This window comes from Bombus terrestris, chromosome 5 (genome assembly GCF_910591885.1).
Source record: "Bombus terrestris chromosome 5, iyBomTerr1.2, whole genome shotgun sequence".
Lineage (NCBI taxonomy): Eukaryota > Metazoa > Arthropoda > Insecta > Hymenoptera > Apidae > Bombus > Bombus terrestris.
Genome location: NC_063273.1, coordinates 3,965,010 through 3,978,319, shown reverse-complemented (window position 1 = coordinate 3,978,319; position 13,310 = coordinate 3,965,010). Strand labels below are relative to the sequence as shown.

General features: G+C 36.8%; 2 protein-coding genes across 5 annotated transcripts; one reads left to right on the top strand and one right to left on the bottom strand.

Annotated features, from left to right (window-relative positions):
- The first annotated feature begins 543 nt into the window (after positions 1-543).
- On the top strand, positions 544-11,493 carry LOC100651196 (voltage-dependent calcium channel subunit alpha-2/delta-3). 4 transcript variants are annotated; one of them, XM_048405691.1, is made up of 19 exons: positions 544-818; positions 1,427-1,613; positions 1,766-2,305; positions 2,427-2,834; positions 2,935-3,249; positions 3,978-4,034; positions 5,328-5,408; positions 5,484-5,558; positions 5,663-5,767; positions 5,840-5,911; positions 5,996-6,143; positions 6,707-6,773; positions 6,879-7,048; positions 7,127-7,250; positions 7,628-7,660; positions 8,264-8,538; positions 8,686-9,026; positions 9,132-9,374; positions 9,464-11,493. In XM_048405691.1, the coding sequence occupies exons 1-19, from the start codon at positions 742-744 to the stop codon at positions 9,854-9,856; spliced, it is 3,711 nt and encodes a 1,236-aa protein (XP_048261648.1). In that variant the 5' UTR covers positions 544-741; the 3' UTR covers positions 9,857-11,493. The 4 variants fall into 4 exon arrangements, with proteins under 4 accessions (XP_048261648.1, XP_048261649.1, XP_012164255.2 ...); XM_048405692.1 differs by lacking the exon at positions 3,978-4,034 and having other exon boundaries at positions 545-818; XM_012308865.3 differs by lacking the exon at positions 7,628-7,660 and having other exon boundaries at positions 545-818.
- LOC100651440 (peptide chain release factor 1) lies at positions 11,404-12,974 on the bottom strand. Its single transcript, XM_003395684.4, has 2 exons — positions 12,498-12,974; positions 11,404-12,411 (listed from the first exon to the last, which is right to left on the bottom strand). The coding sequence occupies exons 1-2, from the start codon at positions 12,826-12,828 to the stop codon at positions 11,507-11,509; spliced, it is 1,236 nt and encodes a 411-aa protein (XP_003395732.1). The 5' UTR covers positions 12,829-12,974; the 3' UTR covers positions 11,404-11,506.
- Between the last annotated feature and the right edge of the window lie 336 nt (positions 12,975-13,310).

Genomic DNA, 13,310 nt, shown 5'->3' with positions numbered 1-13,310 from the left:
AAAATTAATTATTCAACAATTCCTGTTTTAGAAAAGCTTCCATTAACGCCAACTCATTGGATTCCTCATCTCCTCTTTCCTATCGCTAAACAAGATAAAAAATTCAAAGATGACCATTTCTTAAATCTGGACGATAACCATAACAGGTATTTTCTCAGATCTAACAACAGATTCACTAATCCTTTCATTCTTAAACCAATCAATCGTTATATTTTATCAACTCCGTCATTCCTCATATTCCAAGAAATCTGCGAAAACTTGTCGAATCAACGAAGAACTCGAACGTTCTCCCTGATTCTATAAATTTGCGAAAACATCAGCCACCTATAATAACTACGAGAATCGCCGCTACGAAAATCTTTGGAAAAACAAGGGCGGCCGAGCTCGAAGGTGACTTTTCCGAGAGACAAACATTATTATCAATTTCGTAAGGATGTTTATACGAACGGCGACGCGGCGTCGGGACTCGCCGGCCGTTCCGACGCCTCTCTGCTCGTCATCCCGCGCAAGCTCCACGTCTCGCCGAACGATCGATAAACCATACTGGCGAGTACCGTGGTGTTCGGAGTGGAACGGTGCGCGCACTGCATGGCGACGACGTCGACGACGACGACGAGCACGACGACAACGACTACGGTCGGACCGGAGTATCCTTAATGTCAGACGCGAGCCTTCTCTCGGCCTCAGTTTTGTTTACCGTGTCCTCGCGTAAACACCGGAGCGCCGAAGAAGACGAGAGTTATGAGGCTCCGTTTCCTGCCTGCTATCGTCATCCTAATCCTGATCGAGGCACATGGTGACAACATATCGCCCGACAAGTAAGTTCGAAACGAGTATTTATCCAGTAATTCGTACATGAGAATTTTTCCATTTTTTTTCCTTCTCCACGTTCGAATTTTATGTAATTGATAGAACGATTGGAATTGTCAGGAGTTTATTACGATTAGTCCACATGCGCAACCCTTGATATAAGGAAAACGTGGATGTTGATACACGCTCCTCGTTGGTATGTTTGTGTAGGTCGTCCCTTTGTAGTTTTAGCGAAGGTCGCTTGGAATAATTGGAGATTTTACAAGAGACGTAGAATGTTGAAAACGAGGAACGGTAGAGTTTATGGATTTCATGTAACACACGTTTATATTCTTTCTATTATCGGCATTTTGAAACATTTGATGACATTTGAGCATTGACAATTGAGATACTTAAATAGATAATTGTGTAATCATTTACAAATGATATGGGTACTTTTAGATTTGACTTACTATTTCGTGTAGTTATAAGAAATTTCAATCTGTCTCCAATTGGTGAACCGTAATATTTCAAATACATCCACTGCTTACATAACATTAAAATAATATAACATAACATTATGTTAGACTAGTAGTACAGGAGTAGCGCGACCATTTGAAATTTATTCTCTGTACAGAGTGGGAACATGGGCAAAACAGTTAGGTTTCGAGTTGTCGCAGTTGGGCAAGTTTGTGACCAACGTGGACAAGTTCACCGAGAGCTACAAACAGGCAGCGGTGAAGCCACGTGATGGCACTGCTTTAGTCCACGAGATCGCTAAAGACATCAAAGCCATGATGGAATCGAAAATATCAGCTATTAAGGTACATAGTCTAATCTAACCAGCCTGGAAATAAATCCTAGCGCTACAAATTTATTAATAAACGGCCTTTAATAATATAGATTGTAACAATCGGTCAGCTTTTAGGTAAAAATCATGCAATTCGTAAATGTCGTATTTAAAATGTTATCATAGAGAATCATGGATGTCGCGGAAACATCAGCCTTGTCCGCTCCAGATGCCGATCCTCCGGAGTCCTTCTTATATATCAACGCAAAGAATAACACGATCGAACTGAAGCACAGTGCTCACTTCGGCGGTCAAGTCAATTTGACCATGTCGGCAGTTCACGTTCCGACGAATGTCTATGATCGAGCATCTAACGTAATTAGAGCGATCAAATGGTCCGAGGAGTTGGATAAAACCTTCATCAACAACTACGAACAAGATCCTTCATTGTCCTGGCAATATTTTGGTAGCGCGACTGGTTTTATGAGACAATATCCTGCGATGAACTGGTTGATGGAGCCTGTGGATTTGTTCGACTGCAGAACCAGAAGTTGGTACATCGAGGCAGCTACCAGTCCAAAAGACATTCTTATTCTTATAGATACTTCCGGTAGTATGACAGGGATTCGCAGAGAAATTGCAAGACACGTAGTGAATAATATTCTGGACACTCTTGGAAACAATGATTTTGTTAACATCATAACGTTCTCCAACGTTACGAAAGAGGTAATTGACACAGAAATGATCCTGTAAGAACAGCTAGATTTTATAACAAGACAAATATGAATTAGTTATCGATCATATTTATGATAACCAGTTATGGAACCAGTGAAAAATGGTATTCTAGGTGGTGCCATGTTTCAACGACACCTTAGTACAAGCTAATTTAGCGAACGTGAGGGAATTAAAGAGAGCTATCATGAATCTAGACACGGAGAAGATTGCGAATTTCTCCCTGGCCTTGACCACCGCATTCGAGCTCCTCGGAACCTACCGAACCGAGAGGGAAGGAGCTAGGTGCAACCAAGCGATTATGCTGATAACAGACGGCGTTCCTTATAACTACAAGGAGATCTTCGAGACATACAATTGGGAAGATAATTCCAACGAACCCTTTAAAGCTGACATGCCTGTCAGAATGTTCACTTATCTGATTGGCAGAGAAGTGGCAGACGTAAAGGAGGTGCAGTGGATGGCCTGTGCTAACAGAGGTTACTTCGTGCATCTCTGCACCTTGGCTGAAGTGAGGGAAGAGGTATGTTTAATTATTTTATACTTTAAATTGATCAGTATTTATATTTAACTTTAGTTTATATATCAATTGGGTGAATTAATTAACAAATTGTCATCTTTAGGTCCTTAAATATGTTCCTGTAATGGCAAGACCATTGGTTCTCGGTCGTACGGATCATCCAACGATCTGGACTCCGGTCTACGCCGACGTGACAGATCCAAAGATGACCGATTGGTTGTGGGAGCAAAGAGAAAGCGAAGAACAGAAAGAGAGATTCCTTATGCTTCATAGCAGGAAAAGATTCTTCAATGCCGAGGAACGAGATCGCAGATTCGTGAAAAAACAGAGGAAATCGCACGACCAGAGCGGCGATCTTCAGGAATACAGGCTAATGACTTCGGTTAGCATGCCGGTGTTCGACCGACGAGAGAACGCGGTAAGATCTTCCTTCCTTATACGATTCAATTAATTATTTCTCTAGAAACGTGCTAGGACACGTCGTAACTGTTACGTTAGATTCTCTGCATATATTCTTGCAAAAAATTATATTCTGTCTCGGATGGTGAAGATTGCTATGAAAAATTTCGAAATTCAAGTATACCCGATGCAATTACATATATGCAATTACATGCAACGTCACATGATGCAATATCCATGGTGCATAAACAAAAGATTCAGCTTTAGGTAACATTAAAAATATCCTGGAACCTGTGTTATTACATATCGAGAATAGATTAACGCCCCTGTCGCTGTATGCAGATTATCATTAACCCCGTTCTATTAATAATTATTTACGGTGAGATTCACCTATTATACCTGTGTATACATTGGCTCGTAAGAATTCGAACATCAATCAATTATTCGATCACGCCATGATCAAATGGGCGATTCTCAGGTTTTCTTTGTGATTATGTATATTATTGAATGAAATGAAATTAACTATGGTGATATTATCGAGACACTCGAGCAAGCAGGCATTCACAATCATCGCTCTCCCCATGATAACCTCTTTTCACTCCACTGCCTTCGTTCGATCGATCAGACGATATCAACACGTGTCGTATTACCCTCTTTATTCGTTGACGGATAAACGTTTAATCGCGCAAATCATCTTCGCAATGAGTGCATTTTTTCCTTTGGTTTTAAGTTCCTGTTTGTCCACAGAACATCACAAGGCAGGTGCTGGTGAATGAAGCATACTGGGTGACAGAGACAAGAGAGGTTGGCAGCTAAACAAAAAACACAAGCAACGTTGTTTCAATGCATAGAACCCTGTACCCATCCTTTCACCTTATTGTATTCAAGTACGCGACTTGGTCCTTTCTGGTCTCCACGTTTACCAATGGAAAATTTATCTACCTGATCTAGAGCTCTTCTTAATACCAATGGGCAATTATTTTATTTTGTAATGTCGACGACGAAAGCTATATTTTACTGTAAGATAATGTAAATTAAGGAAATAGCAATTTTTTTAAACGAGACGTGGATATCCAGGGATGAAATCGATGTCGCGTAACAATCTTTCGTTACATTTAGGTCTACGTTCGTCTCTCTGGTATCTTACTTTGGTCTAACATTAGTATTGGACTTAGTTTAATCATTAGGTAGGTTTAGGTACTTTAGTCTACCCTGTGCCCTGTTCGAGACGAGTAGAAAAAAGCGGATAATCCCGCTCGCCTGTTGGATTGCGAACAACGATACCTCCTCTTGATATTACCATTATTATTATTATTATCATTGAGACTCGTAGAAGAACTTCTGATTCTGCAGTGTCTATATATGTATACGTATACTCATACTGAATATAAGAGAGAATATTTTGGTTGGGTATAAAATGAGTACCAAGTACACGTGGTACAATTTGATCAGTTTTATTGAGTGCTAGATTTCGCTAGACAAGTAACATAGTAGAATTAATTCGAGCATCGTTCCTATGGCCATCTTTTTCCACTAATACATATGACAAGAGAAAAAAAGATAGAACAAAATTTACGAACTTACATTTCACTAGTTTCCTCAGTTATTCCTTTGCAATATTCACTTTATATATATATATTGATATTTTTATTTTAATATTCGATAAAGAATCTTTTTGCAGTAAATTTGAAGAAAAATAGACGGCTATCGGAACGATAACGGCGTGGCTAATTGTGATTTGATTATTAACACTTAGGATAGCCTGCGTCAAACGTTTATTGTCCTTATTGTGTATCGTTCTTATTATTATCGTTATTATTGAGAACGTAGTTGAGCTAGTTATACGTCCAGCAGTATCGTCAGTGAACATTATTATTATTATTGCTATTGTTTTTTCTTTTTTAGTAACTATCGTTATTTAATTCTAGAACGTGTGTCATTAGACGAATTTATTGTGATAGCGTTTATATTGGAGAAGGTAGATACGCTTATGGTTATGCGACTTGGGATGATGATGATTTGTAATTAATTTTGACACACAAATTAATCATTTGTTTACTGGATTTTATTAAAACGTTGTCATGATTCTTTGTGTAGACACGAATCGCAGATCTGCTCGGCGTCGCTGGTACGGATGTTCCTATCGAAGAGATACAGAAACTTATGATGCCACATTTAGTGAGTAGAGTACATTTAGCGTTTCCTTCTATTAGAAACAAAATATTAATTCTTACTTTTTATTTTCAAAAACAGCTTGGCGTCAATGGATACGCGTTCATTGTGACAAATAACGGTTTCATCCTGATTCATCCGGACCTCCGACCAGTGGTAAGGAATTTTCTTCATATTTAACTTTTCTTTAAAATTATTCGATGTCACTCGTAATCGCCTAACAAATGTTATTACAGTTATTTATGGTGGTGGAAATATAGTTTCAGGGCATCCTAAAACCAGCGTACAATAGCGTCGACATGGCGGAGGTTGAGCTGATGGATCAGGATAGGGAACCCAGGGAGTTCGATGAAGGAATTATTACGGTACATGTAAATTAGCTTCTCGAAAAATAAATAATTTCCACTACTATATATGTAATAATCATTTATCCACAGCTTCGGGATGACGTGGTCGACCAAAAAAACGGTAGCGTGACACTGCACACGAAATATCATTACGATGATATGGTGAGTTGTATTAAGATCGGTATTATAATTAGAACAATATAATATCAGAAATATTAATTTTGAACTCTTCCGTTTCTTCTGGAGAAACGTGTGGGTAGGGTAAGGAGGAAGTACGATTACACAGGTATACCAAATACACCATTCACGGTGGTGGTTAGTCTGCCGGAACATGAACACATTGGAAATTATCGCGTGCACGCAACCGAAGAAATACATCGTTCACACGTTAGTGGTACGTACGTTCGTAAAATGCATTTCAATAATAACTAAAATAATGTTTCTTTCTTGCATTCTTGTAATTCCCCACGTTAAAGATAAATCTCGTTAAACCAGCAACATTCAAGAATTAAAATGGTCAGACGCATCTGCGGACGCTGAACTTTTAATAATCGAGAGAATTTCATCTCAAAACTTTTCAACGGTGCCTGTAAATAGAATTCAATGTTTTATTCAATAGCAGAGATATATATGCAACGTGGAAAGTTCGGTAGAAGTTTGATTACGAACTTTTCACCGAACATACACATTTGCGGGAGAAGCTGGCAACTTTTGCCTGCGTATATAATCAAAAAGGCCGCGGAAATAAAGTTATCTCTCCCTCTTGGACATACAATCATGGGAATGTTCAAACTTCTGGTCTAAATCTCAGAAACTCTTCGAATACTTTACGTCTCTTGTACAAATAATTCTTTAAACTTCTTCTGGCCAATACATTGGTCACATTAATTCAATTCGTCGTTACATTACATTTCCGATTATTTGTTAATCATATCTTAATAAGATTACCCGTTATAGGCAAGAACGTGTCTGATTATTTCACTGGTAAAAACTGGCGGGTACATCCAAATTGGCTGTATTGCAAGTAAGTGAATAAATATAAAGTAATCAATAACCTATTTTTTTACAATTTTATTCTTCAGCTATTTCTTGGTAGAACTATAATGAATCAAATAATCCTCTGATGTAGGTATCACTATGAAGATGACCGACCATTCAATACCTCGGAAGAGCAGCTTGTGCACTTCCTACAGCGAACCCGCCAGCCAGGCTGGAGGTGGAATGACATGAAACAGCCATCCCAGCCACCGGAATATTCAGCCACGAATTCCGGTAATGACACTCACCGCAAATCAAAACGTAAGCTTCCGCATACTTTGTCTTTATCATATCCTCCTAAAATGAAACGGTAACTGACAAATTCTTTGATTCGAATAGCCACACCATACAAAGCGGACAAAGACTCTTATTACTGCGACAGGGATCTTCTATTGAGTCTGGTTTTCGATGCAAAGGTAACCCAATGGTTCGCGAATCCCAAAACTGCACGCGAAGAGGCAGGGTGGGTACCAATATGATTTTATTTTTAAAACAAAATAGCAAAGCATTCTTGGTGGATTGTACGCTTTAAAAATATATATTATATGAAGCTTCAATGGTCTGGGGATATTAAGGATAGGATATCATCTTTTATCTTGAGAAGAATCGTTAAAATTGTTAAAAAAGAGATTAAAAAGTTTGAAAAAAAATGTTTATACGCCACTGTACCATTAAATAGGTTCGGTGAGCCCCCATTTTCGTGCCCTCTATATTTTTACGTTTTCTGCACAGTTCTTCTCTCGTTTCTTTCTTTTTATATTCTTTCCTCTGTCAAAATTTTAACAAAAAAGTACACCCATTTCTTTTTTTACTAATACTGACCACTTTGACGCCATGCAGACCTTTAGCTAGGCTGATGAATCTGCTGCCCAGGTAACGTCCATCATAAACGCACCTTACGTTTTTAGAAGTTAACCAGTTGACTACAATGTGCTATTGCTTTTTTCTTTGTACAAACTTTCGTTCTACAGTTCGTATGTTTTCATTTATCTCTACTTATTCTTTTTGATGTTGATTAATTTGTCATCTCTGTTACTATTAAGGACATGCCTTTTTATAACATTCATTTAATGTTTCTTTTCCTTAAATCTTCTCAACAATCTGTATTTTATTCTTCTATTATTCCTTGTACAGTACAGTAAAAGGTATTATAGTCCGAGGAAGAAGATAGACTTTCAGTATTGGAACCTTGAAGAGGAAGAGGACATTGGCGATTGAAAAACTGAAGAATCATTTTTATTATACTGTATAGTAGTCAAACTCATTTGTGAAGCTTTCTCTGACAATCTATTATAAATAACAAATTCTAACTCAAAAAGTATCAAACGAAGCGAAGCAAATGAGTAACCACAGCCAGTATTCCCATAATGCAGTATTATATCAAATATAGCATCACAGCATTTTAGAAAATAAAGAACTTGGATTTTAAGGAAAGAATGTATCCTCTACATATATCTAATACCATTTTTCTTGTAGGAAAGATTTCCAACAACGTTTCGGCGTAACGCTTGCCTTCATGGCTACCCATAGTGGTCTGACAAGATGGAAAGACTTCATGATAAACGAAGAAGAAACTATTCCTGATGACCACTTCAGTAAGATGTATCCCAGAGCTATCGACGAAGTGTGGTACAAGCGTGCTGTGGAACAGCACTACGTGAATTCGGATAGCTTCGTCTTTTCCGTGCCAATCGACGAGGAAGGGGCAGACAACACTACTCTTGTCACTGCTAGTCGTGCCATATTTATCGGTAAAGTGTCGCGTAAAAAAATAAATAAATTTGAAGAAATTAAAAGAAGATTAAAAGGTTGGAAGTGACCTAAAACAAATCTAGAAGTTGTTCAGAAGGATAGATCGGATGAAAATATTGAAGTCAATTATTTATTTTATTCTTCAGGGACTGATAAGGAAAAGGCGCCAGCTGCGGTTGTTGGTTTCCAGTTCCAACATACCGCTCTTCAGGCTCTCTTTCAGAATATTACATTTAGTTGCAAAGGAGGTGAAAAGTGCACTGATTGCGCTGCGGATAACTGGGCCTGCTACTTGATCGATGACAATGGATACGTGATCGCAGCCGAAGATAAATCTGATGCTGGGAAATTCTTTGGTGAACTGAAAGGACCAATTATGTCTAGTTTGGTAAAAGAAGGTGTCTTCGAAAAAATCAGAATATTCGACTATCAAGCAGTCTGCTTCAAAAGTAAGCAAACTAGTAACGATGGAAGCATTTTGTTGACGGTAAGAACATTTTATTTTCTATTTATATTAGTAAAATATTTATAAAGAATTGAATACAAATATATAATGATATTTTTTAATGAGTTACTATATTTACATGTTTAGCCATGGAAACACATGCAACAGATGGTTTCGTGGCTCGTCGGCCAAGCAGCCTGGGCTTGGGCTAAAGCTGGAATTTGGGAATCCGACTACGCAGAAGCGTATGCTTATCCGAACGAAGATGAAGGTATGCATGAAGACTATCAGGAAAGCGAAGAGAAACCACCGATAGATCCTAAGGATGAGAGGCTATTCGACCAAAAGGTTTTGATCAATCGAACACGACCAGAAGCTTGCGATCAAGAGGTAAACTTCATAAAATATCAGATGTATTGTGACATATTTTCCAATTTTACCGCGACGAGACTACACCATTCTTCTTTCAATTTTATCAGGTATACCTATACTTGCGAAACGCATCCTTCAACTTGTCCAATACAGACGTAGGCGCAAATACAGGATGTAAATACATCGTGCAACCAGTTGAATACAGTAACATGCTTCTTCTGGTTGTGAACATTGATGAGGGTTGCGAGCAAATGATGATGCCTCCTTTGAGCGTCATTCCAGAAGAAATAATCTACGAGAATAATTCACTAGTATGCCAGAAGGCGCTCACTTCATTGAAACGAAAGAGACCTCAGTCCTGTATTCGTAGTCACGCGAGGGAGAGCGAGATCAAAGATCTTTGCGGTTTGGCTTCGAATGTGGCACCGAATGTCTACCTCCTTTTTCTTTTATCATTAATTTACACTTTGGTTCACCGACTCATTTTTGGTCAACATTAATGTCTCATTGGATCGATTTAAGACGAAAGACAAGAGGTAGAAGGCGATCAAAATTTCAGTTACAAGTTCACACGCTGCTGATTTTTTCGGAATCGATTATCAAACGGAACGATTATCTTTACGGCCGTTTATGCTATGCAGTATATAGATGTCCTTAGAACGTTTTTCGGGTTCGCTAAAACGTATTACATTTATCAACGTTTTACGAAAAGTTATTAAACGAAAGAAAAGTACAATTCGTAATAATTTGTTACGAATCGATCGATATTCTTTTTCCCGTTTTTATAGTTATCGCGATTTCAAGATGTTCTAGTGTTTATAGCGACGCTATAATAGGGAGATATTCTCCGAGTCCTGGTACTGTCTCCTTAAATGGTACTTTGACGATGGTGCAAGCAGGGTCTGCACCTCTATACTAATTGGTCCAATCATCAATGTACCTCAAGGATTATACTATGTCACGGGATCAGGGTTAACGAAATTTAAAGAGGATGTATACCCGTGAATCGGTGCCGAACTAGTCCTAAAAAACAATCTTACTGCCTGGAACGCAATGCGGTGTCTATTTCATATACGTCCCTGCTCTGTTTCTTCTTTTTATCCTTCTCTTCGCTTTTGTTCATTCGACTATATTTCCTAGACTTGTTATAGGTACTTAATCAAATTCTCGAAAGTTTTACAGCGCTTATTCTTTGCCCGTATGAATTGAAAAAAAGAAGCTAACAGATGGATATAATCAAAATTTTATAAATTTACATAGATCAGAAAAGACGACAAGAAAGCAGTAGTTAAAAGTATACTTTCTTAACAAAAAGAAATATCGCGTATAGAAATATTGAATGAGGAAACGTAAAATACATTGTTCATTCAAATACTGTCGCTGCTAGTTACTCTACAAATCATACACTCGACCAATCTTGCGTAGGAAGAAAATTCTAGAGCGGTCGAAATATATATTACGCGTTTAAGATCTAGATTTAAAGTGTGGTACAAAGGAGGAAGTTAATTCACGCGAGAAACGCTCGTAGGTGGAGGACGCACCTACATTTCGTGGGATAATCGGTTGAAGGAAATTGTGAGGAAACGATGAAATCGCATTTACCACGAACTTAATTCGTCACGGACGCTAATGTTAATTTTTGGAGCATTGAACTATGTAGAATTTTATAAGAAACTACGTATATGCGAGCAGGGTCGTATATAAGAGTTACACTTTCATGACACTATGAAACACACACACACACACACAGCGCTTTGTACATTAACCGATGTAAAACGTGTCGTTTGATATTTATAGAGATTACGAATATTAATTTTGTATATTAATGTATTATATGAGAGTTACAAGGATGTGTGCCTTTGGACACGCGGTTACGAGACAAAATGAAACAAAAGTAAAAGAAAAAAAAAAAACAAAATCTTGTTGTATGTTTTTCAAATAAACAACTGATCTCTCTACTTCAATAACTTCTCTGCTTCCTTGAACGAAACAGAAAGGTTTTATTGATAGAAGACGTGGCGAGTTTTCATCCGAAAAACAAATGATGTTACTTGTATTACACAGAGTTTATTACAATTTGCTATGTACAATGGCTTGCCTATGTAAAATGAAAATCATTTCTTATCAAAATGGCAAATGTTGGACTAGTGTTATTTGAATTGACTCATCATCTCCTCTATAATCTCCAGCGTGGTCTTCGGTTGCATATCCTTGTAGAGCCTATCCTCCAGTTTTTCCAGATCTGCTCCATTCTCCATAAATTCTTTTAAATTATACATTGTACCATTTGATATTCTATGATCCGTAATCCGATCTTTATTGAAGTTATATGTTCTGATTTTCTCGTTTCTCAATCTCATCCCCATTTGTTTCTTACGTATTTTATTAATAAAGGAAACCTGTTGGTCCAATTGTTCCTCAAACAATATAGTTCTTAGTTTTGTTAGTGCTAACTTTCTGTTTTTTATTTGACACCTATTGTTTTGGCAAGTTACACTTTTACCAGTGGGTATATGAATTATTCTAACTGCTGAATCTGTAGTATTTACATGTTGGCCTCCAGCTCCAGATGCTTTTTTTGATTCTATTATCAAATCTTTCTCATCTATCTTGATTTCAATATCTTTGGGTTCTGGTGTAATTATTACAACAGCTGTACTGGTATGTAAACGACCAGACTTCTCTGTTATTGGAATCCTTTGTACTCTATGTACACCACTTTCATATTTTAATTTCTTGAAGGCATTGTTATCTGTTATTAATAAAGTAGCTTTCCTTAACCCACCTGCATCACTTTCATGATGTTCCAATGTCTCATAACTAAACCCTAAATGATCAAAATAATTTAAATACATAACTAATAAATCTTTAGCAAACAACATAGCTTCCTGACCACCTACACCTGGCATTATCTCCATAACAATATTATCATAATTTTCAGTATCTATTTTTTGTAAAATAATATCTAAAATTTTCTTGTCAATCTGTGACATCTGTCGTGCATATGTTAAATTTTCTTCTCTTATAAGATTTTTCATTTCTTTATTCTCAGGTACTAAAACATAGGTTATATAGATTTATTAAACAATCAGGAAAGAGGGTTTTAATTTACGATAATGTAAATGAATGCGAAGTACTTACCAAGATCGTTCAAGTCCTTTATATTCTTAATTATCTTAATTTTCTCATTCAGCAACTGGGGAATTTCTTCTAAGTTAAGAATATCAGAAATACTTCCTTGTTCTTTATTACCACTTTGATACGCATTCATAAGATGATTTAAATATTTTCTAACATGCTCATTAGTTACAAATAAAGTCGCTTTCGAACAAAATTGACATATAGGTAGATTAACTTTCTTGTTGGGGTTAAGGAACACTGGATAACACGATTCGACCAGTTTAGTTTTAGGTATGAAATTTCTACAGTACTGGTAAATATTAAGCGAGCATCCTCTTATTAGAAATAACATATTTCATTATAAATTATTATGCAATCAAGATATGTTCCTTATTCATTTACGCGACTTTAAGTAAAAATAAAATCACCTATCTCATGCTTATATTTACAACTGAAGAGAGCGCCAATGTGGCATTAACGCTATCAGTATAGAAAACATTAAGGAAATACAAACTGTTCTTTAAAAATTATATACATTTTGTAAATTATATATTCTTAAAGCAAACCTAAGTTCCTTAATTTAAAATAATCACAATTTATATTTATATGAGGAGTTGATATTCTTACAAAATCAGAAATAATGTTTGATTAAGTATAATATTTTAAGTTTACCTCTGTTGGTAACAGGAGGTTGTATCATCATTTCGATAGTTTTTACAATCTCAATTCAATTAAGTTTATCTAGCTTTGCATAATATTAAAAAATATAGTACAGGAACACCATCTTTTATAACATTTACTCTTTACGTATACATATAATTGAATTAAAATGTA